Source organism: Hylaeus volcanicus, chromosome 6 (assembly GCF_026283585.1).
Source record: "Hylaeus volcanicus isolate JK05 chromosome 6, UHH_iyHylVolc1.0_haploid, whole genome shotgun sequence".
NCBI classification, from domain to species: Eukaryota; Metazoa; Arthropoda; class Insecta; order Hymenoptera; family Colletidae; genus Hylaeus; species Hylaeus volcanicus.
The window spans coordinates 9,917,626-9,945,111 of NC_071981.1; the positions used below are offsets into that span (position 1 = coordinate 9,917,626).

Genomic DNA, 27,486 nt, shown 5'->3' on the forward strand with positions numbered 1-27,486 from the left:
AATAATTAAACTACAGTAAATAATGTAAAAGAAAAAAAACTATATCGAGATAAACATTAAATAAAAACTATGCAATACAAAATTTTAACAATAAGAAGAAAAGATAGAATATAATGCTCAAAAAAATGTCACTGTTCACGCTGGTAAGGCTTCGGATCAACTGAATGCAGATCGAAAGAGAAAAGCCTAGTCGAACTCTTATCTGTACCATAGCATAAACATTTGAAGTGTTTCAATCTGAAGAATTTTGTATTGCATTGTGGTGACTGAAACATGACCGCGGCCATCTAGCGCTGATAGATCCTATACACCCAGCGATATGCACGGCTTTGAAGAATAATAACTTGTGAAGTAGGACGAAGTAGGAAATAATTCTTGCATAATTATATAGGAGAGAGTATGCTGAAAATATTCGATGTTGTAGAATTTTATGATCTCTTAAGACTCAAAAGATACTCTTTGCCAATTACTAATAACTTTAAGAATTTTCTTTATTACATTCAACGTAACATTTGTAATACATTATGTACAGTAACTTTTAAGTGACACTGCTAATTTGTAATTTAACGATATACCTTTCATTTAAAAAAAAATTGAAAAAAAAATATTGAAAAGAATCATTAGGGCACCTTAAATAAAACAGGTAATTTTTTCTGCGAAGAAAGTTGTTTTCAAAACTTTCAACTTTAATTGTCTATTACACTTGCGGCTTTTATTCAATTTTATTAAGTTTTCATTTCTGAGATTACCAGACATTTACAAAGCAATATATATTCATCATACATCTATGTGAGGCAACTTCGCAATATTGCGGCATCTTCATGCCGCCACAACAGTACTTTACACTTATTCAACTTTTGCGTTTATTGCTTCAGATTTGCTTAGATATCTCTCTTCATGATTCTCCCATTAGGGATACCAATGGTCTGTTATCCTTAATGTATTATGCAGGGGCCCACTGGTCCTCCTACAGCTCGAATACCTCGGGACTGCTAAACCCGTACTGTAGTTAGAATCAAACATAGCTACAACCCCTGAGGACTTGCTTGGCATTCGTGGTAATAGAATCCATTCGAATGAAAAGTTGCATATTATTGTCATAGGAGTTAACTCTTTCGACCCTAGTGGAAGATATACATATGTCCCAGAGAATATATCTGGTTACCGTTAGCTAAATTACAATTGAGACTCACAGGAATATATTATATGTTTAAAAAAAATGAAAATCATTCGCGCTGTGTCAAATTGTCTCTTCTTATCTGGCTGCGGCCTTTGATTTATAGCCAACCCTAATTTAACCCTTTGCACTCGAGGCCTTTTTTTCTGGTCACTACCAGCAACTCGAGATGTTTCTTAGCATTCTATTGCCATGAATTCTCTAAGCTATCTAGATTTGAGAATAAGGTCACTTTATTTTATTGACACTTCGAGCTCCAAAGAAATTAACCCCAAAGAAACATTAGGTATTGTAGATTTGTTGCGTGAAACGTAATGGTGACTGAGACTCACCTCTCGAGTGGAAAGGGTTAATACAATTAATTTCTAAACAAAAAGATGAATAGAATTCAAATAGAAAACAGCCAAGTTAAAAGAAAGATTGTGAGGCCTGTTATCGATAACAGAATTCCATTCAAAGACCCTCAAGACTTTGAAAATGAGATCTCTAATTTGAGATTTAAGAATCAAGTCACCTTTGCCTCAACAAAGAATCATTTTATTGACACTTGTCAATACTATTCCGAAGAAATTAAACTTAAAGGAAACCTAGTGGTGATTGAAAATCACCTCTCGAGTGCAAAGGGTTTGTTAGATTCCGATTTATTTCAAAGTTCGGTTTCTAATACAATTCGGTACTTAGAAACTATGTAAATTACCGTTACGTTTCTACTTCTGTTGTAATATATTACGAAGAAGCTCGCGAGAGCAGTTTTGGTGTGCCTTTTAAACGTTTGTGTTTTTGGATTCAGAAGGGCGGTGGAAATAAGGGGAAGGACCAATGAAAATCGTAGGATGTTAAGGAGTCGGCCGTGTTATTCGGAGTTAGTGAGTAAGGGTACAAGGGTCGGATGCGTAGTTGGTGTATGGACGCATGACTAGGTTTGAAACTTAAAAATATTTACTCATCCCATGAAAATAAAACTACTGACTAACCTAAAATAATGAAGATTAGATGGTACAGTACAGAAGGTACAGATTAACCTAAACAATATCCAATAGGTTAATACGCGGCAAAGTGTCTCGAGTTGCTGATAGGCTTCAGCGAAAAAGGCCTCGAGCGTTAATTGACTGATTACTTTTTTCGCTACTGCCGATTAAAAATCGTATCCTTTTTTGGCCCTTCACCCTGTCCTAACCTCTTAAGTAGATCGCTATATTTATTCCACCACTTACACGTATTTGTTTGCCATTCCCCAACCAAGTGCCTAAAAGCGAACACGTTTCGCTTGAGACCCCAACGTTGAGTTCGCAACGTCGAAGATATTAAAAAGCAAACGAAGTAGACGATTCCTAGAGAAACTTTAAAACTTTGTTCGCTAAGAGTGCGAGTTCTGTCATTCCATGCTATGCCATGCCAGCCAGTGAAACGAGATGGGGGTTATTAATATCTTTCTAGAAATAGAGTCGCGAACGTGGAAGTCACTGGTGGCGGAATAAACTCGACGGGAATATAATAAAGGTCTTTGGCGAAGTTTATAGCCGCGACCGATCTTGAGCGAAGGATAAAAGTTATCGTCGGACTCTTTGCTATTGCACGTGCCAGAGTTTTTTCAGCGTTACTTTTTTCCATCTGTTTCTCGCCGTTTACGCAAACCGGCACTTTAAGCTTGCTCTTCTTTCTTGTACGAGCTCGTTTATATCTTTCCATCTTTGATGTGTCGCGGTTGAAAACGAGAACTTTGCTCGTTAAACTGTTGTCTGCCGAATGATCGAGTCCTGGTCCAAACGGAGACATTGATATGGCGATAATCTCTGCACGTATCTACATTCAATGTAAATTGTTTTCTGTTTTGAAGTTGATTATTTCGTGTCACACTTTTATCTACGTACAGTGCGGGACAAAATTTCATTTTTATCTAAACCTTTTTCTTTATCCCACTTTAGAAATAAATTGAGAAAGCTTAGATTTTAATACTTTGATATATATTTATCGTTTACATTTCTTTTCATAATCTTTGTAAAGTATACACCAGCAAATACGAGTTTAATTACGCTTACATGAAGTAAGAGGTACGATATACAGGGAGATCCACGCAACTTGCAACTTGATTAACTTCTAAAGTATGTAACTAAAAGTATGTAACTTAAAGTAAAGTAACTTCTAAAGTATCTAAAAATCATTTTATACAAGAGTTGTATAAGAGGTACATTATAAAGTATGTTCCTTTTATAGGTGGAGACCTTTTTAGATATTTCAAAGTCATCTTTTGTATTTTAAATCAAATGCTTTAGTTTTGTAGTGAATATTAGCTCATCCTTTAAGTAATGTCGTCCCTTACGTATTTATCGATATTTCGGTTTATGTCTCTGAAAGAATGCTCTCTTGGCAGTGTACAGTGTGCGATCAAAGCAGATAAATCGATATTTTTCATTTATATTATAAATTCAATTTTTCAATTTTAAAATGAGGGGCAGCAAAAACCATTTTTCGATTGGATTGTTAATGGCGACGAAAAAGTGAGATTTATACAATCCAAACTACAATGTCTACAATGGTTATCACTTTTTTAATCACTTTTACTATACCCTAAAGAGAATCATTTTTGAAAGATTTTATTGTGTCTGTTGTAGAATGTCAAGGGAATCATTCATTTTGAACTTTTAAATTAAAATCAGACAATATTTGCAGATATCTATAGGTAACAATTTAATTACCTACAAGCAGAGCTATATCGGAAAAAGCAATCATCATTGATGAATTGCAGAGAATTGTTTGTCGTCGTCATAACGCTAAATCGGACACAACAAGGATAACGATAACAAAAAATATAACCGAAATCTTTTATCACATCCAGCATACATTTTGGATCTTGCACTAAATGAATACCACCTATTTTGATCGCTGCAACGTTTTTTATGATTGAAAATCATTTACAAATAGTATGGGTGCATATCTGAAAAATGTCACACTGACGCAACGCTTGATAATAAAGTTGTTAAAATAAAATAAATCGCAAAAGTGATTTCGCATGTCTCTTTCCTGTATCGATTTTCAATCATCTAATTTTTACATTCATCATGAAATCTGTAGATTTTAACCAGAAAAGATTGAATAAAATTGAACACGTAAAATCAATGCTGGATGAGTTTTTTAATTCAAAATTTCGAAAATTTTGAAGACAGAATTGGGACAATGCCAAGTAGATGGAAAAGAGTTATAGAAATAGGATCGATAATACGTTTGTGATTGAATTAATCATACGTTTTAATATTTTTTATCGATAGTTAGCGGTTCGGCAAATGACATTACTTATAGGATTCCCTAACGTAAAATTCTGAGTGAAAAAGTATTGGCCTTTATTGAACCTAACAGTTAACCAATAGTTGCGCTTCGTTTCACGACAATTTACTTAACGTAATATCGCCAACATCGCAAGCATCTATAGTGATCGTAATTCTGTACCGAATTTACCCACCATCGGTTTTTGTGAACTCAATTATTGGCAACGTATATTGCGTGCAAGTTACATGGACCACCCTGCACACGGTGTGTAAAATATTTACGTCCTTACTTGTACATCTAAGTATAAACAAAAATTTTAGATGGACTATAATTTTATCCCGCACTGCGATCACTGTTTACTCTAGCAATTGTGACTGACTTTCGCAAAATTAATCGCAATGTAATCACTGGCCAACACCGAAACGGTGTTTGCTACTACGTGCAGCATGGCCGTTATCCAGTTCGCAGCAATTCGATCTTTTATTTGGCAACATCCCAAAAGGAACTGTTGCGTTAAAGCAGACTCGATCGTTCTACCTTGCATATCGTACGGCCGCCTTTTATTGTTTACTTTTATTGCATTTGTTATCTTTCTCGGCTATTTGCTGGCTTCTTTCGTTCAAACGTTTTCGTCGCTTTAACGCGATAAAGCCTGATTCGAAGGTACGAATGATCGCAAATCGATTGTTTTGCTCGACTGTTTCAGGAAGCGGAAGCAAGGATGGTAAAAGTGGCAAGGACAACGCGTCGCCGTGTGGCCCTTACGCTGGTAAGTTCATTTTTATCCGTAGCTTTCGATTTCACCAATTATTTTAAAACACCCGAGGTTTTCTATTATTATTTTCTATTATTAATTTTTCTATTAATTGAACTTAACGATGGACAAGCTCTTTGGTAGACAAAACAAGATTATTTTAAAACAACCCAGATTTTCTATTATCGTCTTCTCTTGTAAATTTTTTTATTAATTTAATATAACGGGTGTCAACCTCTTTGGTAGACAAAACAAGATTATTTTAAAACAACCGTGATTTTCTATTATCGTCTTCTATTATTAATTTTTTTATTAATTAAATATAACGGATGTCAACTTCTTTGATAGACAAAAAAAATTATTTTAAAACAACCGAGATTTTCTATTATCGTCTTCTATTATTAATTTTTCTATTAATTTAATTTAATGAAGGACAACCTCTTTGATAGACAAAAAAGATTATTTTAAAACAACCGAGATTTTCTATTATCGTCTTCTCTTGTGGATTTTGTTATTAATTTAATATAACGGGTGTCAACCTCTTTGGTACACACTATTGAATTCAACTTGAACGGCTCCGATAGTTTTCGATATTACATATTGGAGAGATTTGCGTCGCGATTCGTAATTATTTTTGAAAAGGAACTTTTGCAGTGACTTGGTGATGATTTGGGCTGCTTTCAATGGTTTCGGCAAGGTCGATCTCACTGTAATATCTCACAAAATGGACAGTGGCGATTACCAAGCCGTTCTGAAAACGCACTTAAAACATTCGCAACTATAAATCTCGTGGGAATCCGCGATAGTGCGGTAATTAAAGTGGCAATCCCTACATTAAGGGGTTATTATCGTACGCGCGCGAAAAAGAGATTATTTTTAAAAAATTTCATTTCACATAACAAATATTTGTGGAATGTCAACGTTGTTATAGATGATAGCGGACATGTTAGACTAAAAACCAAATTTTTCTTGTTTATTTTTAATAACCCATTATTATTATGATACGTGCGAGAGAATAAAAGGTTTTTATTAAAGAATTATTATTTTACGTAACAAATAATTCTGTAATGTCATCTTTTTTACATATAATGCTAGACATGATAAACTGATAAACATCATTATAACGAAACTTCACCATCATATCGTTTAAATTAATAACATAAACAAATATTCCTTTGTGCTACAATAGAGATCCCATTTTATTCAGCAATTTACATACAAACAATTTTTTGTATCATCAATAGTTATTGAAATAACTGTCACACTTTAACGTGGACACTCTGTATACAGTCATCCCCGTAAATATGCGTACCCCCATATGTCTGTTGAAGAAATTTGTCTAAACTAAATGACAGGTATCATGTTTTCAAATAAACGTTTCATTTTAAATATTTACGTGAATAAACTTTATACTTGTACAGTGGGTGTAGAATGTATTCGTACATTGATCAATTTCCCAAAAAACTTTTATGTGAAATTGTAGTTTATTAACTCCTTTTTTTTTATAATTAATTATATTCTACATATTCTCGGAAATCTCTAGAATATAGTTCAAACAACAATTACTAGTTTATATAATTTGCGAAATTAACAAGAAAATACGAAAAATTGGTAAAAATATAGAAGCAATAAGTATTCGCACGGTTCTTATGACGAACAATTTACAGTAGAATTTGTAACATAAGCACATCAGTTTATTGCTTCGTGGGAATTAGAAAACATTAAATTTCCAGTAAAAAAGACTTAAAAAATGTTCTAATAAAGGAATGAAAGAAAATTCCACCCCGAATATCATCCACATTTATGATAGTTAATTTAATAGTTAGTTGAGTTGTAGTAATTATAAAATCAAAAGGAAATCCCACAAAGTATTAATTATTTATAAATAATATAAATTTCGTTTCTTTTTAATGAAGTTTTAAAAATTTAACACTTGTACGAATACTTTTTGCTTCTGTATTTCTATCGATTTATTGTTTTTTCTTGTTGATTTCTCACTTATACAAAATACCTAATCTTTTCGTAGTGTATCTATTCTAGAGATTTCCAAGAATATGTAGAATATCATTGTTTATCAAAAAAGAAGTTAATAAATCACAATTTCATATAGTTTACGGAAATTGATCGGTGTACGAATATTTTCTACACCCACTGTATATATTTACAATGAAAATTTGAATTTGGGCAAATTTCTTCAATAGATATAGAAGGTACGAATACTTATTGAACTGTTTGTAGATTCATTGTAATAGAGATCAGATTGAGGGTTTAGAAAGTTGGTAATTTAACGTACCAAAATGACAAGTAACTATTCATACTTGAGCCACAGCTATAAATGTTTAAATGAAAACCGCAGAATTAATTTCTAAAAAAGTAAAAGTTTGCCACCCCAAATTTTCTAAAGAAAATGTAAGTCCAACAAAAGTCACCAATTTCTTGTTGAACGTACTGTGTAGTAGCGTATTGGTGTGTGTATATTATCGCTAACAATTTCACAGGATTTCGTTAAGGGGATATCCTAAATTAGGAGGTCTAAAAAAAGTGGTTTTTCGTGAATTTTTTTAGGATGGAATAAAGTATATATATATAATAACATATTTGTGTAGTCTGTACAAATTTTGTCAACAAGAAATATTGAAATTGAGTCGACTGTGACGCACATTTGTAGAGCACGTCACAATTAAAACCTCCTATCGGCGGGAAAGATGCAGATCGTAATTTTGGCCTGACACAAAGAAAACCAAAAGAAATTTTCATTTTCACACATATTTCTTCTATGTGAACTAAAAAAATTCATACAAAAAAAATTGTAAACAACTTTTTTATCAAGTTAAAGTGATTTTTTTCATCCAAAGAACTCGTTCTTTTCTTCAAACTTGCAGTAATTTCACATTTCACCATTTTTGCGGGTTTTTGCTTAGTTCACATAGAAGAAATATGTATGAAAATGAAAATTTCTTTTGTTTTTTTTTTGTGTCAGACCAAAATTACGACCTCCATCTTTCCCGCCGATAGGAGGTTTTAATTGTGAGGACTCTACAAATGTGCGTCACAGTCGACTCAATTTGAATATTTCTTGTTGAACAAATTTGTACAGACTACTCAAATATGTATGAAAATAGGATAAAATGTTCGATAGAATTAATTATTTTTTTCCATCCTAAAAAAATCCACGAAAACCCGCTTTTTTTTAGTCCTCCTAATTCAGGATACCTTCTTAAGGAACGGAAAACTAATGACCAAAGATGTGGGTGATCGTGGAAATATAGGTCGCACTGTAGTTGAATGAAAAATCAACAGTTGAATGACCTTTGATGGTACTTTCTACTCTAAGTAGGGGGCGGGGAGGTGGGAGGCGTGGTCCTGAAGCTTCATTAGCTTCGTGGCAAATCTATCGCAATCTACCATACCGTGGTTACCCGATTACTCGTAATTTTTCAAGCAATGCTGCTTTGCCTAATCTCTACCAAATCCTTTGCGGCCGAATTTAGTGAATGTTCGTGAACCGCTACGCGTAACATAACTATAGAGTCATAGCGTTCGAAAATACCTGGTCCCTCTCCTCTTGAGATGGGGTTTAGTCGATGTCCGCCTCGCCTTGCGTCTGTATCTAAAGTGTCTATTAATATACCTCGATTATTTTTGGAAACTACCGCTTACCGAGAGAGGGACGCGGAGATCAAACCCTGTTTACGAGAAGAGCGTTCCGTCGATTAGGTTTCCGAAACGATATTCTTCAACAAAAGTACTCTCATTAACCCTTTCAATCCCAACGACGATATATCGTTGCGTTACACGGTGTATAAATTAGTAAGCATCGATGGTAAATAAATTATTTGTGTGACTAATGATAAGCGTATTAAAGATCAAATTAACCCTTTGCGCTCGAGGCATTGCTCTATAGAATCAAATCCAGTCCATTTTTATAATAAATTTCAGTAAAACCAAAAAACTCTACTTAGAAAAGAAACATCTACGAATCATTCGTGACTCAATGAATTATTATTACAATTTATAATTAGCTGTATTCTGATATAAGTAAAATTAAAATTGTACGTTCAAAAAGTCACTTTTAAATTACATATGTCGCCCTAGAGGCACCACTCGAGCGCAAACGGTTAAATTTACCTTACGCGAAAACTTCAACAGTACTGAAAAAAATCTCAAGGCCTTTCATTCGCTAAATACTCATCGCTACATAACAAGATTTAACCGCTTCACACTTTTCATTCCTAATTTTTCTTATGTACAAACATTATTTGCAAAAGAGAAATTCATTTTTATGTTTTTCATAGTGTTTTATATGTAGCTACATATGTTACTCATATGATTTTCAACAAATACTACATATTGACTTTGCTTTATTCTCCCCTTGTTTCGTAATGTATTCCTTTTTGAATTCTGAAAATATAATTTTTATTTTGTTTTTTACGAGCTTCTTTTCAAATCTTAACGAATTCGTTAGATTCGTTCAATGTTCTTCGCATAGGTATGATACTTTCGTTCGGGTCTAAAAGGGTTAACACTAGAGCCACCGAGGTCAACATACACCTATTATATTGCGTACTATTAGATTGAATGGAAAGTTTATGCATTTTTAATAAGATGTCGCTACAAGATTTGTTTGTTGTTGTCTTTTTGTTTTGAGATACCAAATTATTCGTTTACCTCTCGTCGTAAATACACGTACATTTCAAGCGTTCATTTATTGTTCTGTCATTATTGAAAATGTGCCCTTTTTATAATTTGAAATTAAAATTGAATTGTAAAAAGGATTGTAAAAAATGAACATTAGAAAATACTTTTTAATGAAACACCTCAAATGTATACAATTATTTACTTACATGGTAATAGTAATAATTACATCACTACCAGTATTAGCAGCTGTAATTACTATATTATTAACAGATCGAAATTTTAATACATCATCCTTTGACCCTTCAGGTGGAGGAGATCTAATTCTTTATCAACATTTATTTTGATTTTTTGGACATCCCGAAGTTTATATTTTAATTTTACCCGGATTTTAATTAATTTCACATATTATTTTCAATGAAAGAGGAAAGAAAGGAACATTTGGAAACTTGGGAATAATCTATGCAATGTATTTTTAAACCAGCGGTCTTAAACTCGCTCGAAACGAACGATTTTCATTCAGAATGCCTAGGTTAAAAATGACATTTCCAACCAAAAATAATTAACCCTTTGCGGTCGTATTAAATTTAGACATGGGTGTCGTACTCTTCATCACGTAGTATCTTTCGGTAATTTTCTGTTTGCCATTTTGGAGTATTATTTTTTAAATATCTTAAAGATGTACTGAGGTACAATCGAAGACAAATGTATATGTAATTTTAACTGATCGAATATCTTTGTAATTACGATATTTAAATGAACAAATTTGTAGTTATAAGCTTGTTTTTAATGTCAAGTTATGTTTTTAATCTCAACATAGAGAAGTATAGAAATGTTACCACGAGAAATAAATATTACTTTTCGAGTGAGTTTCAAGTTACTCTTCTTCATTATTTAAATAGATTGAAATTGTATATCGGATAAGGCTAATTTATATCGAGATTGCACGCACTTGACATTTGGAAATGTATTTCCTCCCAGACAGATAACATCAAATATTGAAATTAATCCACGTAAACGCATCCACAACAGTATTCGATGTACGTCCATAGCTGCATCGCAGCATGCATATTCCGTGGATACTGAAACAACAATTTTATGATTTCTTCATGGGAGTTCATTAAAAAAACATTCTTAATCTCGCAGACTATAGTCTGTTAATCTCTGGCTTCACGTATAATACTTGAAATAATAAATATATAAAAAATACTTTAAACAATGTGGTAATTGGCAACCCAGCCATATAATAAAAAATATAAACAATATTAACTTTCATCAATGAGTAAAATTCGATTCCGTGTTCGTATGTCATCGCTCTCGATCTGTGTCCAATTGTCCATCGACCACTCGATTCGTCAGCGTGGGGTCGATCGCGTTGAATAGACGTAAACAATGACCAAGAGGATTCCGTTGCTTGAATTCGGTGTCAAAAATTGTTACTTGAAAGCCGGAATTCCTATTCTCGAAAGCTAAATAATAATGGAATATGAGTTCAGGCGATGGTAGATAGAACTTAAAAATGGTCATTCGACAGCGGGTAGACGCTATTGTTGTCAAAAACTAAATAATTGTAGAATAGAAATGAAAAATTGGTACTTTAATTGTCGCTTGAAAGTAGATACGACTGTAATTAACACTTCACTGACCGGTAGCGATTGGACATACAATTATTAGGTTGTCCCAAAAGTTTCTTCTGTGACTTGCACTCAATTGTTTTTTATGGCAATGTTTATATAAATAGACAACCTAATTTCTTAGATGTTAGTGTTGTAACAGTAACGGAGCAAAATGAATCGTACGCAATTCAATAATGTAACATTAGACACAAAATATTGTGTATGTGTTACTTATTAATGAAATGGAAGAAACTTTTGGGACAACCTAATAAATGTAATAATTTTCATTTTCATACCATTAGTATTATACAATATTTATTTTATCTATTAAAATCATTTTTAGATTAACACGTCGACTGCGAAGGGCGTATATGTATATCTGTCTTCGAAAATTAGACTCAAAGAAATGTCTTAAATTCGTTAAATCAATTTTTAAGAAATTGCATCTTACAGAGAATGACAAGACGAAACTTTTTTGTTTATGCAATTTATTCATCCAAATTCTTTTTCCCGAAATTCATTTAGACTTTTAAAATATAAATTGCTGTAACTTGGTTGAATATCGTCGAAATTCTTTTAAATCTCGTGTAGGCGAGCCGTAAGATCCATCGATGCCTACCAATCCGCCAAAAAGCCGAAAATCCATTACATTTTATTTATATTTAATTGTAAATGAGTAATTGTCAGCTAACGGTGCTTTTCAAAGGACTTCGAAATTTTTAATTCTTATTTTTTACCAATCCGCCAAAAAGCCGAAAATCCATTACAGTTTATTTAATTGTACATTTAATTGTAAATTAGTAATTGTCAGCTAACGGTGCTTTTTAAAGGACTTCGAAATTTTTAATTCTTATTTTTCAAACTAAACGTAGTATAAATAAACTGTGAATATAAAAAAGTTTCATCTTATCGTTCTCTATAAGGTGATATTTTTTAAAAATTCGACTGTTCTAGTGACGCATCCCCTAGAATTTTCAACGCAAATTGATCCGCAGTCAAAGGGTTAACCCTTACGGTCGTATGTCTGCTCTCAGCCAACACAACAAAGAACCATACTAATCTTATATCGTATTCCGCAGACTGAAAAGATTTAAGCCATTAGACAATAGTAATAGATTCTAAGATATTAGTGTAATAATAGATTAATGGAAAGATTAATGAAAAGATCGTTTGTAATTATATTAAGTTATACAAGAATATAGGAACCAGTGGGTGAAATATCTACATGTTAAATTTTTCAAAGACAAATATATTGAATATTATTATTTTTTCTGTAACAGATTGTAATAAATACCAGATAGTCGAAAATACTTGGTAGAATTCCAAATAATATTTTACAAATTGTGTTTAAGTGTAATTAGGCATTCGGGTTTCTTATTTTTTTACCGGGCTATTTAGAAACAGCCTTTAATTTAAAAAGAATTTTCTACAGTAGAATATGCCAATCTAGGCTAACAATAATTCCTCCATACTGTTACCGGGTACATTGAAAGTCAAGTCTGTTTCCAAACACATGAACATTGTTCGTAGACAACCATCAACACAGTAAATAAATTCAAAAAGCTTAATACTGGAATTAAAAAGCCTATAAATAGGCTCCCGGTAAATAAAGTGTTAAAATATTTCAAAAACAATACTCCAAAATGGCAAGAAGAAAGTTACCGAAAGATACCACATCCTGGAGAACTATAAAATATAATTTTTATACAAAAACATTACATTGAAACACGTTAAAACACATTATTGTGTAAACATATATCTAAAGTCCACAAAAGAATTAATAAATCTTGTTTATCCTTCATAAGCTTGCGTATTATGTATCACTGCTCGTTCTGCGGAAATTAATTCCGACCAGTAGAATAGCCATGCCTAAATTTAATACGACCGCAAAGGGTTAACATTTATATAATATTTCCTAATTCATGAAAGCATACCGATCGATAGGCTACCGATCGGCAAAGTGTTGAAAAGTAAAGGGTAGTAGGATAAAAGAAAGGGTAGGGAGGGGAGGAGTGGTTGATACCGAAACATGGAAAGTTCAGGTATTCAGGGTAGTCACGATGCTGCGCGGCAGAGATCAGACACACCCAAGTACCTGCGTATACTAAACGTTGTATAGCCCGCACGCTATTGGTATTGATCCGTACGCATCGTTCTCTCGTCCTCGCTCGTTTTACATCTCTCCACGGGTCTGTCTTCCCTCCTTCCTTCCTTCCGTCCGTCCGTTCGCCTGTCGTTTCCGTATTCATTCGTTAGTCCTTCGCGAACGCCGATGAGGGCTTCGATACTAAAAGTTTTCGACATTGCCGCACCTAATGTTCGTCGAACAAAGTTGATCTCCCAGACAACAGACGCTGAACTCTTGATCTTTTCCGTATTACAGTAAATCCCACGATTAAAGTTTGATAGTCAGCCAAATATTGAAACTAAATGCGTTCTTGATCGTCAAAGTTGAAGTCATCAGTTTTAAACCTAACAAACTACGCTCAGAACTTTCAGATATAGCACCTGCACTATAAACAGCGCATATCTTGTTTGCTGCTTTTGTAGTATCATTTTTATCCCTCCGGTAAAAGAAAAGTATTATAAAACTGACGAAAAATAGTGTATCTTAACAAATCTTTTTTCTAAAGATGTCCCAAGTATCACCTTTTAAGAGATGTACATATGTTATTTGTTTCCAACCATTGTGATATATTCAGACCAATTTATAAAATATATTCTGTATATGTCTTGTACATGGATTCCATATTACCGTCGAATGGGGTTAATAGCAACATCTCGTTGTATATTCGATTTTTCAGGTTTACTGTTTTAGAGAGCTGATATATTATCGCAATTTGTTTTTCATAACATTAATAAATAGTAATTAAAAAATGTGGTTATTTCCAAGCTATTTTTGTTTAATTTTTAGCAACGATGTTCTTTTGTCTCATTAGAGAAAAAGGTTGAGTGAAATTGTCACCTATAATTTATTGGCTATAAATACTAAAATGAATATAAATCATTTTTTTTACTTACGATATAATGAATCTACATCATATCCTTAGAAAAAGGATATTTCAATCATTTAAAATTATTTATTATTTTTTCATGAAATATTTGTTTGTGCTGTATGTTATACGTGGTATACTTGTAACATCGAATTTCTTTTACATTTGTTTATAATACTTGCAATATTTACTTGATGCCTTTTCGATCATAGATTCCTAATCATCATCTTAATCCAATTATTTTTTTCTTATAATTAATAAAATATGCCAAAACCGTACAAAAGGATATTGAAGAACAAAATTATTATTAGAAACACTTCGGAAGCCATTTAAGGTCGTTCAAACAATCGTACTTGCTATTTTAAATAAAATAAATATTTGTTGCAATTTAACCCACAGACGGTCTCTCCAAAGCAAAATGGTAACAGATAAATTGTTCGTACTTGAGTATTCTTTTTCTTAATTTTGCAAAGTTACAGAGACTTCAAAGAAATCAGATTCATTTTTGTTATTTAAATCCAATTAAATCGACAGGCCCAATGTCACAAAAGCTTCAAGAATTATGATTTTTCTTACCTATAGAATAAACGTCTAAATAGTCACGCAAATTCATGACCCAATAGACGTAACATCTCTTTGTAAGACCAAGTACAGTTACAACTGTATGCAGATGCGTGACTATTTAGACGTTTATTCTAAAGATAAAAAAAATCATAACCCTTGAAGCTTTTGTGCCATTGGGCCTGTCGATTTAATTGGATCTAAATATTGGATTTAGTCCGATAACAAAAATGAATCTGATTTTTTTGAAGTCTCTGTAACTTTACAAAATTAAGAATAAAAATACTCAAGTACGAACAATTTATCTGTTACCATTTTGCTTTGAAGAGGTCGCCTGTGAGGTAAATTGCAACAGATATTTATTTTATTTTGCAGCCCCTGAGGGCACGTGACAATTGTCCAGAGAAAAATCGCGACCGTTTCTTACACTGTACCCGATGGTCTGGGATAGACGTAGGTGTAGGTGCCAGAGTACGGTCTGCGTGTTCAGCAGCAGTTAGAAGCAGTGCACGATCGTCACGATCGCCTTGGCATACTGTCGCCGTGTCATGGTCGAGTCACGGTCGAACCGAGTCTAGTATGAATAGTCGGGCAACATTGACCGTTCTCTAAAGGAATTACTGATCGAAGCAGTTAGCTATGTGACTTTTTCAGTAGGTTCCATCGAAACCGATTTTTAAATGAAACGAAATGAAACTCTTATAGCAAAAATTCTCAAACCTTGGGATGGTTCCCTTATTATCAGCTTTTCTCCGTGTTGTTTTCCGGTTGGATTATTTTTATAGTTTTTATAAGTTTCTTCACTTGCGTAGTGCAAGGTAATACGTTTCGAAATTGTTTAATTTCGCGGTTAATTAGCGCGTCAACATATGTATATTCAGATGACGGACTTCTTGTCCGCGCGTTTTTGTTTTATGCCAATTGTTTTTCCGTTTTTACGCATTCACGTTGTATATTCTCCATATGTTCAAATATAACTATTTTATTGTGTCTTAACGATTATTACTAATGTCTAAGAACCCTACAATCCTCGTGCTGAGGTGTAAAAATCCAACAGAAATAACCTGATAACATTGAAAATGGAAATATGATAAATTGCATTCTATTCTAACGTGTCGCTTACCATTTTGGATCTGTATCTAATCTTGAGTGGAATTTCTCTTTTGTAATTTCCTAGTGTGTTAGATGTTAGTGGTCGCATAGATTGGATGTCTCAGTCAAAAACAGGCTCATATACATATTATATGCTAAAACAAGCCCGAGCTAATCAAACAGAAAACTTACATCTGATTACAGCAGAAGTACTGGTTTTCTTTTGCCATCAGTTTTTCCCGGAGCGCCGTTTCAAGTAAAAATTAAAAGACTCGAAGGGTCCCATTAAAAGACGCTACATTTTTTTTATTCATTATAAACGCTGACTTTGAGACGAGTTTATTATAAAGTAAGATCATTCATTGTAACATAACGTCATAAATCGAAATTTGTAGTCAGTAAATTGAAGACAGGCCATCAGTCGGTCGAACAAGGATAAGTAATTGATTTCTTTTTTTATGATCCGATTTCTTCCTCAATTGTCTGTAAGTGTACCTCAACCTCAATGGACTCTTTCGAATATTCTAACTTTTTCCTGGAAATATTTTTTGTACTCTCGATAATTTAAACATTATTGTCCTATAACAGATTACTTGTTCCACCCTGTATATCAGATCAGCAGTTATATTATTTGTAATAAATTGATATGTTCCAAAATTTGTTCGAAAGAAAAAGTATAAATTTGGACAGAATATAAAAATAATATTTAATTCCTAGAAAAAATTCCTTTACCGTGTCTTGATTGCAAAGTGATCAGTTGATTTTTTTCCCATGATAAAGATACGATAACTCATTTCAATAAAATAAGAATTTTATTGTAACAAAATAAGGCTCACGTAAAAAATGTATTTCGATAAAAAAAAAAAGATAAACAGCAGTATCAGTCCAGGTATAGAGTCTCTTAATTTTCGAGTTATCATTTCCAAGAACTGGAAAAATATACTTTCGAAAACTTACGCGATTTCTCAAAGATTTCTATGCGAAATGAATTGTAAAAATTACCCAATGAACTTTAAAACGTATCTAAAAAAATTCTCAAAGTTAACAATAATTTCACATGAACTCTTTTCTGTAAAAAAATATCCCGAGAAACATTTAATACTTGGCCTCCTAATGTAGTTTCCTCCCTCAAGTATCACTAAAAACTGCACCATACTCAAATTTGCTCAAAATTTAAGATGCTGCTCCATTTAGTATCCGATTTCCCGTAGAATGATTGATAGAAGAATACCTCGTCTACAAGATTCCAATGTCGAAAATTCGAAATCACAACTTCCATATTTCGATTTTTGGTGGTTTGAACCACCGGTGCGATGATTCCAATGCAAACCTCGACCGTGCAGGCACCGTTTGATTTTCACCGAGCGTCTGCCTGCGTCAGCCACATTCAAAGGTTTACGCGCGGCGGCTTGACGTCTTCGGGCAGGTATCGCGAAAGAGTTCATCGCCTGTCGAAGAAACGATCCAACCGGGCGGAAGGCAATTTCATCGAATCGGGCATAGATCGCGACGCGTCGATCGTAGCTCCGACGTCCGTCGATTCGAAGCAATGGCCGGAAAGACCGTCGATTATTATGCAGGCGGCAGACAATTGCCAACGCTTCCCCTATTAACATATACCGAGAGTAAAAACGTGGTTGAAATACGTGACAGCCCTTGGTTTAGCTTCGACACTGCTCGAAAGAGATGATTTCAGGTTTTAATGAATATTCCTGATTGGATGGGTCATTTGGAGGGTTTATTTTGTTTAGGAAATCCTTGATCGTCCATTGATAATATTACCATATGAACATGCAATGAAATTTACAAAAAAAATTGTTGTTTTCACGAGTGGATGAAATTCGATTCGGCGCATGATGGGAATCGTTGTCACTTGCGGTTACCCGCCACACGAGTCAATAAGTCGTTTGCACTACGTAAAGATAAGCAGCGAAAGAGGTGGTGGGGAACGGTGTCAAATGGCAGAAATTAAAGCTGCCCAGTGTACGTAGTATACTTGACACCTCTGTGGTAAATGCTACGAGTTGATTATTTAAATGACTTTACTCCCCAAGAAAGGACAAGAAACAAAATGTATTTGTATATACAAAATTTATCAGCCAAAGTTGAATGACGAGGGTTTCAACGAACATGGTTGTTTTAACCCTGTGCGCTCGAGGCATTTTTCTATAGAATCAAATCCAGTCAATTTTTATAATAAATTTCTGTGAAACTAAAAACTCTACCTCGAAGAAAAACATCTACGAACATCCATGACTCAATGTATTATTATTTCAATTAATAATTAGTTGTATTCTGATGTAAGTGAATTTGAAATTGTACGTTCAGAAAATCACTTTTAAATTACATATGTCGCCCTAGAGGCGCCACCCGAGCGCAAAGGGTTAACTCTTTGTCCGCTTTCATCGTTCTAGTCGTATGTCTACTCTCAGGCATCAAAACAACAACTGTCCTGATTATATTTTATAGTAAGTCGACAAGCGGCGGAGTTATGTATAATTTTTAATAAATCTTTACAAGCTTTGTTTGAAGTACATTCGACATTTTTGTTTCTCATAAAATAATTTTTGGAAAGAAACATACAACCAACTTCGAAAAACATTCAAACTACACTAAAAAGTATGAAATAATTTCTAGTTAATTTATTTAAATACTCACCAGCTCTAGATATAATTGCTCAAAAGTATGAGAAAATGCATTGAAGAGTATGAAATAATTTCTAGTTAATTTATATGAATACTCACCAGCTCTAGATATAATTGTTTAAAAGTATGAGAAAATGCACTGAAAAGTATGAAATAATTTCTATTGAAACTGCACTATTACTCACCAGCTCTTGATGAATTTGTTTAAATTATTAATTGCAGCATATTAAATACAATGCAACCTTTTCGTGGACGGCGCAAAATTAAGAATCGTTAATTCCAGCTTGAGTTAGTTTTTGGTGGGAGCGGCAATATTGAATGCTGTTAATGTATACATATGTGTACTGTCTACGTGAAAATACTGTCTGAGAGGGTTTGATGTATTTGTTTTAGCGAGGTGTGGGGACAATAGTGCATACAGTTAATACTTTCTACACGGAAATAGTGTCTGAGAAGGTTTGGGGCATTTTTATGCGGAAGGAGGAGATGGCAATATTGATTACTGCTAATGTATATACTTTCTTCATGGAAATACTGTCTGAGTAGGTTTGGAATAGTATTTGGTGGAGTCGGCGATATTGAATAGCGTTAATGTATATGATGTCTAACGCAGATATATGGTAATAATAGCAATAATTAAAGGCCATATTTTTTGTTCCTCCAACAGAAAGTTAAACCAAGTTTGATAATTTTGAATGCAGATCATTTTAAATTTCGTGCCGCCTCCGAAAAAGTTGGATTGTATTCAATATGCCGCATTTAATAATTTAAACAAATTCATGAGGTTTATTATTTCTATATTTATAAGGTTTATATTTATATTAGAACATGAATTTAAGGGGATATTTTCTAGTCTACAGCGTTAATTTTTTAGTGTTTTTTGAGATTTTTCTTTATTCTGTAAGGAATTTTTATAACCAGTTTTGCACAGATATTTATTCACATTTTAAGAACGCACACAATTGTTTGCAGATAAAAATAGTCAAAATTAAACGTTGTGATTTTGTCCAGTCCCTCCTGAAAAAAGTATGTTCATGGTTGCTACGATTCCAGGGGTTGTGCTTATCTGAAATAAAAAAAATTAAGAATCATCTTCTTTAATATTAGTGTCGCTATGGCCCGAAGCAGAATAATATTGAAATATTGAAAATTCAAAAAATGACAGCGCTTTAAATTTTGAATATCGATTTTTTGTATTTTTTAGCCCGTGGTATAAAACCAAAAATAAAAATTGTAAAAATATTTACAATAGAATAATCAGAATTTGAAAACCATGGTTCATGCGATAAAAACACGTATGCTGAAAATTCACTTCAAACTTGGAGTCATTTGGTCAACTTGAACTCGAGATATCATAGCAATTATTTCAAAAAATATGGTTACGAAAAAATCGAGTTTAAAGCTTTTTTTATACCAAATACGTATACAATTACGATTAAAACCCAATGCTCGGTTACTTGCTGGGTGAAAATTAATGTCACTTTTGCACATTGTACACATTATCAACGAAGAAATTGTAGTAAAAACTGCAGAGAAAATTAAAATTGTAAGGGATGTAGGTTCGCAGGTGAGGAATTTGGAAACAGGTTCTAAGAGAAAAAGGAAATGGTTTATTTATCAACCAATTGTACATATTGCTTTCCTGGGAGAGGAATAGGAAATACAAGTTTGTTCGGAAAACAAAGCTTTCAGCTCAATTTTACAATAACAGAAATTTACAATAACAGAAAAGTATATCGCGACGAGGCGTCCGGGTGACTCTACCGTCCATTCCCTGGAAGTCAACCGGCGGTAAATCCTGCCGTTCTCTCCGTCCCAGGGCGGCCAGGAAGAGTCCCCGTACTCTCCCGTTAATCAGGCGACCGGCGGTAATTCCAGCCGTTCTCTCCTGAGCTGCTAAAGGCGTCCGAAAGCTAGGCTTCGTACTCTCCTTACTCATTAGGCGACCGTGGTAATTACCTCGTTCTCTCCTACGAGTGCAACAAAGAATGCCGCGTCCGCTACCGCGAGAGCGATTCTTATACCCGATCGTTGCTAACAGACCGCAGTCAATCAACAAGCCGCGTTACTATGCGGGCGCGTTCGCGAGCGTTCGCGAACGTTCCCCGCTCGCCCGACCCCGCGCGCCTACCGATGGTCGAGAAATTTCGATCGCGGTTTTTCTGGTATTGTTACAAAATGGATTATCCAAATGAATTGAAGATGATAACGACTTCGTTAATTGTTAGAATTTAACAAAATCCTTTGTCAGACATATTTTTAAAGATCTACACTTTGAGAAAATGCAAAACAAATCGATGTTTTGAAAGTTCTGGACTAGAATACCTCCTTAGATAATCTGGTGTAACTTTTCTAAGCAGGGAACAACCTTTTTGCCAACCAAAGAAAACCAAAGAAATGTTGCGACGTTTTTGTTGTAGCGGCCGAATGCGGAGACGCGCCGAAGAAGAAAGGATTCTTCAAGGGTTTCTGGAAGAGATCGCGCCACTACTCGCTGGAAAACCAATAGCCCAGGTGCGGCAGGGTGACACGCCACCAACGACAAAGACACGCGCCGAAACAGCAGCACCCTTGTCGACAGCCACGAATCGCTACGAGCGCTCTGGCGAACACCACTTGCTGCTGCATCGTCCAGTAAAAAGCCTCGTATCAGCATCAGCGTCGTGACGGAACCGACCGGCGCTGACGTTTCAGGACGGCAGCGTTTCGCTCGCGTTTCTTCGTCCAATCTCGTCGACCTTTTTAGTCCGGCCGATCGGCTATCACGACGGGGACAACGACGGCGACGACCCCAAGTACAAGCAACAAGTACGACAGAGCCCGTGGGTAAATCTGTTTTGCCTACTTTACGTTCCTCTTTTTCCTACGTTCACTTTCCATCGTTCCCTCTCGTTTCAATTTGGTTTCGTTTCGCTCGCGCGACGACCCGCGTAGTGGGCAAAATTACATTCGAATGACAGATGAGCCGAAGTACAGTGACTCTTTTAAAGTGAAATATAATTTTATCGTATTAGGGTGATATTTTATTTACAATTTGAACCGTAAATATTCAACAGTTAACCCTTTGCACTCGAGAGATGACTCTCCTCGATCACCACTAGGTTTTACACAGTAAATCAACCAACAATAATGTTTGTTTAGGTTTCATTTCTTTGGAACTCGAAGTGTCAATAAAATGATTGTCAGTGCAGTAAAGGTCCGTAAAAGGTGAAGTAAAATCTGAAATTAGTTTGCGATCACGAATCCGGCTACATCTTCCAAGTCAATCTAAGCTTAGTATTCGAGTTACTGGTAGAGATACCAGAAAAAAAGGTCTCGAGTGCAAAGGGTTAACACTAAAACTGCCGATATCGACACGTATAACTCGTCGTACATGCAATTACATCTGTGTAATTAGAGAAGAAAAAACAAACTAATTTATGGATAAAATTAATTCTCTGTTACAATAATTGCCCCTTCACAATTGTAATAAAGGCATCGTTGATAATTGGATGATTCTGGAAAGAAATTTAAAGCGCATGGATCCAATTCATCGAATCAATATTTTCAGTGTTAAGCGACATTAAGTTTCGAAATAAATAGCATTCGATAATGGTAAATATAACATAGAACTTAAATGCTTTCATCTATTTTAAACATTCGCAGAGAAAAGAACATAACAAGAAGGAAGAAAAATTGGAAAAAGTTTTCTTATTTCCCTAATACGATTCAGATCTTATCTTCATTGAACAAATAACGGATCAAAAACTGTTCATTTTGCAATTGTTATTTGAAATATGTTATCCGAATAATAATTTTGCCCATTTCTGCACCCGTTGAAAGTTGGACGTCTAGTGCAAGAGCTTTCGTAATTTTGTACGTTTTTCTTTCTCTCGGCTCGGCGACTGGGGTCCGTTTTTTTCACGGGGCGAACTGTACAATCGCGATCACCGTGTACGACTCCATCGAGACGCTGGGTTTATCGGCCCAACGGAGTTTTTTACTTTGCACAGAGCGACCGATTAAGTCGTATAATAATCTCATCAAGATACGAAGGTTTATACCAGTCGATTGGAGCGAAAAAAGGTTTCGAAAAAAGGAAAAGAAAAAGAGAAAAGGCAATATAATCGGCTTTCTCATTGACTCAGTGGCGCACCCAGACGATTAACAAGGTGAGTGCTACGAAAATTAATACGTCACCATTCTTTTCGACAGTTCCCGACAGTTTCTTTTTAGCGAAAATAGAGAAAAAGTTCAGTTAACGTTTTTGTGTAAAATGTAATTCGCTATAAGATTTATTTAAAACATTCTTTAAAATGTTTGACAACGACGTGTGTATATCGAAAGAAACGAAGAAGTACAAGAGTTAATTAGCATTATCTTCTCGCGTGTGAACAGTACATGTGCATGGTTGTAGAGATTTGATAGCTTAAAACTTTCCTTATCGGAACGTTATTCGTTGACATTAAGTTGCTTTTACACATGCACGTACATAAATTTCGATACTAAAAGGATGTATACTTGTGAAAAAAACTGGGGTAGAATTGTTCTCTTGGGCCACCCCGTTGGGTGCGCCACTGTATCGCGTCGAGGCGATCGGCGGTCGTGGCATCGAAGGCTCTAGGTGTTTCCTTTTATCTTCCCTTTTGTATTTAACGCGCGACGGAATACGTTTTCTAGAGAGTGAATAATAAAGTATAAAATATCCTGTATTAAAAGTATCGGAGTATTTCATATATAATTGCGTTAGGCGGCGTGTGGCACCGAGCAAACAGTGAGAAGAGCGTAAGGAAACATTGTAGATGTACGCGAAAGCAATTCGCGACGAACGAACAGTGATATCGTACGCATTATTATCGATAGAATTGTAATTTCCCCCGGGAACGTTAACGCGTTACTGTATTCATATTATTTTTCATTACACCAGCGCTGTTATTGTTGTTGTTACTACTATTATTACTATTATTATCACCGATAAGAATATTTCTATTTGTCTTCTTTTTATTATTATTATTACTATTATTATTATTATTATTAACGTCGTAACTAAATGCACAGCATCAGTGCCGCTATTACCGAGAATATTATTTTTCTTACAATCTCTCTATATACTGCTATTATCACTATATCTGTACTGTCGTCATCGTCATTACTATTATTTATTATTATTTATCATCATCATCTTCATCTTCATCGTCAGCAGTATCGTTCTTGTTGTTATTATCATCATTATCGAACCTTGGTACTACTAAAAAAAAAAAAAAAAAAAAAATTGCAAAGGTATATATAAATATATATACATACGCAGAAATGCAGTTACACGCCAAGAATGCGCGCACGATAACGAATTATCATTACGAAAGCGATAACAATTATTATTACGAATTAACGAATGAATTAATTACTATTATTGGTAATCGGTATTATTATTAATAATAATATATAGACAACTGAGATCATATAGCTAATAATATAACGAATGGGGTGGCGATAATAACGGTAAATTACAAAGTTATATTTAGAATAATTTTTGGATTCGATCGTAGAGCACGTTCTCCTCGGATATTTGACAAAGTCGATCGTACGGAGAGTCGCTTGAATGCCAAAGACTGTCTCGCGGCGTGTCGAGCTCGACCTGTACAGAAAATATATTTATCGTTTACTTGCTGTTCGTTAGATAGATTGACCGATCTATAGATGCGATATCCTAAGGTCCTAAGGGCCAGCACGTACTCGCCTACGTTTAGAGAGAACGTTTCTCGTTCTTGCTCTCCTCTCGCGAATCGATCAACAGCGCAAGCTTATTCGTGATTTTTCCTCGTTTGAAGAGTCTCGTCCGATTCTTTCCATCTATAGGAGAACCTCGATTATTTGCACGAGAGCCTCGTTTGTTGCACAATGACGAGTGGACGAAATGATCAATAAACAAGAAATATGGTTAGGAGTAGTATCCTGAGAATATCCTGCGTTGTACTACTACTCGTTGAATCTGGTCACCTTGATTACAGAGCAAAGGTAGTTGTACACTCGAGAAGGCTTGACTGCACGTAAGCGGGGAAGATTAACCCTTTGCACTCGAAAGGTGACTCTCGGTCACCATTAGGTTCGACGCAGTAAATCAACCAGCGATAATGTTTGTTTAAGTTTAATTTCATTGGAACTCGAAGTGTCGATGAAATGATTGTCGTTGAGGCAAAGGTGACCTGATTCTCAAATCTTAAATTAGAGATCTCATTTTCGAAGTCAATCTAAGCTTAGAATTCGTGGCAATAGAATGCTAAGAAAGCATCTCGAGTTGCTGGTAGATGCCAGAAAAAAAAAGAGTGCAAAGGGTTAACTGTATACAAGTTAGGAAACATTGGTTGCGCACGAGAGCCAAAAAGTCGATTACATACGAAAGGAATAAACTTGATTGCAAACAAGCTAGAAAAAAAGTGGTCGTTCGGAGACGGGGAAAAATTGCGTTTACGGAAGCGGGTACGCAACATTGGTTGCGGACGAGCGAGGAATACTGTAGCTTGCGCGTTTAAAAGTGGAACAAATCGAGGATGATTGGTGAAGAGATAGCTCCATGGCGAAGGAAGGAAAGAAGAGAGTGAAACGAGAAACGTCGGTCAGCCGCAATAATATGTTCGTGTAAACGGCGCGACATTGCTTTTTCCATGCGGTTTTCTTAGGGTGTAGCGCGCGTTATGGTCTTGCTACAGAGCGTGTACAGTAAGTCCTGTAAATAACGATTGCGTGGTGATACGTAAAAGAACGTAAAAGGATACGAGAGGAGCTGGTCCGCGATCGTCGAAGATGGTTACAGGGGGACGCGGACAGCGTGAATGGGCATTCGAGGAGCATCGGGCGGTCACGCCGCGCTACGGAGCCACAAACAATTGGCCGCTTTGTCGTACATCCGTTGGTACGCGACGACACCTACCTGATAAGACTCTAATTTTAAAGGTAGTCTAATAAAAGTTTTATTGCTACTGAAATTTAATGCCAATTAAACGAACTGTTCGTAAAGCAACATTCGCCGAAGTTGGTGTCTCATTTTAAAGGGGTTGGCCCACTTTGACGCCTTGAAAAATCGCCCTCTCGTTTCACGAGAGAGAAACGATTCACTCGTTCGCAATTAGGGATTGAACAAGTTTCAGGAGAGATTACCATTTACATGGAGCCTCGATTTGACCGTGTTTTTATTTAATATAATTTATCATTGACAACATATATCAAGGTCAAGATCATCGGAGCTGCCTCCCCTAAACGTAAAGTTTACCTAATTTATTAAAAAACCAATTTCGCAAACTGCAGTTCCCTACCATGTTTCCATTAGAAAGTATATTTATTTCAAGTTTGATAATACCACATTTATTTGACAGAAGGACCATGACCTTTCTTTGGGGGCTTTTGGTCTTTGACTGTCAAGTTTGTTTACATTTTATAATACATCATTATAACCAGGGACTTTATACCAGTATGATTTTAATACTGGTATTATATTAGAAATCAATATATACCGAAATGGATATATTACGAAATACCGATATAAATACCTGTATTTTTCGACATTTCTATTGGGTCATTCCACGCGAAATTGGACACTTTTTGTGTTGAAAAAAGTTGAAAATTCTCGGTACCTACAACTATTTAAAGTTCTGTGCTATCTTTTTCCCAAAAATTATAACTATTGAGTTAGTCTACGAATGAAAATAAGCTTTCGCGAACTTACTGTGAAAAGATAAGAGTACAAAATAAACATTATATTAGTTAAAAAATTATTTACCAATTTTTAAAGAACTTGTTAGAAAGAAATTCCTTGTTTATATATCACGCTCACTTTTAAAAATTTGAAAATCGAAAAGGTAAGATATCTTTATTTATCCGTTTTCTGGAGAACCTTGCAAAAAGATGGAGAGATTTAAATTTGTTGAATGAAAATTAAGTGAGCAATAAACGCAACGCGCGACCGAAAAAATGATGGTTCACTTAAATTAGTCGCGTTAACATTAAAACTATTGACGTGGGAAAAACTATCGGAATTATGTAATAGTTATATATTTTTATTACCATTCAATAGTTTTATTTAGTTTATTTTTAACAAATTTTAATATTTAGCTAACAGGATTGATAAAAAAAAATAATAGGACATTGATATCATTTCTGCTGCCTTTATCAGTATATGTCGTATCGTCGTTGTTATTATTACAATTTGATAAACAATCTGTGTACTTGTACTTCTTGAGTTCTTGAAAATCGTAATCAAATAGAAAAACCGAAGTAATTACTAGTAATTATGTTATACCGGTATTTTCCTATTTCAATTTTGATAAGGGTTAACGAAAAATACCGTTATAATACTGATACTTCATGTAACAGTATAAGTCCCTGTATATAACATAATCTTTTACTGTTTGAAACATAATTATATAACATCTCATCACACTGACCATGATTGGGGGAGATATTTATTATAATTTATGAGAAAAACAATGCCGTAAATCGCAATTCTCTATCGCATTTAGTATATAAACTATATTCATTATATAATAAACATGGTGTTATGAAACTTTAAATGAATAGAATTTCTAATCGAAATGTGATAGAGAACTACGGTTTGCGGCATTGTTTTTCTGATAAATTTTATTAGATAAACACGGTCAAATCGCAGCGCCACGGAAATCGTAATCGTGCCAGATTCCAAAAATAAATGTTACAAACTATTATATAAGGGTTCTGACAAACAGTTATAAGAACTAAAAATATATTATATAACTAGACT

General features: G+C 34.6%; 2 protein-coding genes across 4 annotated transcripts in view; one reads left to right on the forward strand and one right to left on the reverse strand.

Moving 5' to 3' along the window:
• LOC128878448 (uncharacterized) overlaps nucleotides 1-25,732 on the forward strand; it is a 229,801-nt gene extending 204,069 nt beyond the window's left edge. For all 3 annotated transcript variants that reach the window (XM_054126659.1, XM_054126660.1, XM_054126661.1), the window contains 2 exons: nucleotides 5,148-5,210; nucleotides 21,158-25,732. In XM_054126659.1, coding sequence (XP_053982634.1) covers nucleotides 5,148-5,210; nucleotides 21,158-21,246 — 152 coding nt within the window. In that variant the 3' untranslated portion in view covers nucleotides 21,247-25,732. The remainder of the gene's footprint in view (nucleotides 1-5,147; nucleotides 5,211-21,157) is intronic.
• Nucleotides 19,661-27,486, reverse strand: part of LOC128878455 (profilin) — a 38,989-nt gene continuing 31,163 nt past the window's right edge. The window contains exon 3 of the mRNA XM_054126672.1: nucleotides 19,661-19,803. The gene's annotated coding sequence lies outside the window, so the exon portion shown is untranslated. The remainder of the gene's footprint in view (nucleotides 19,804-27,486) is intronic.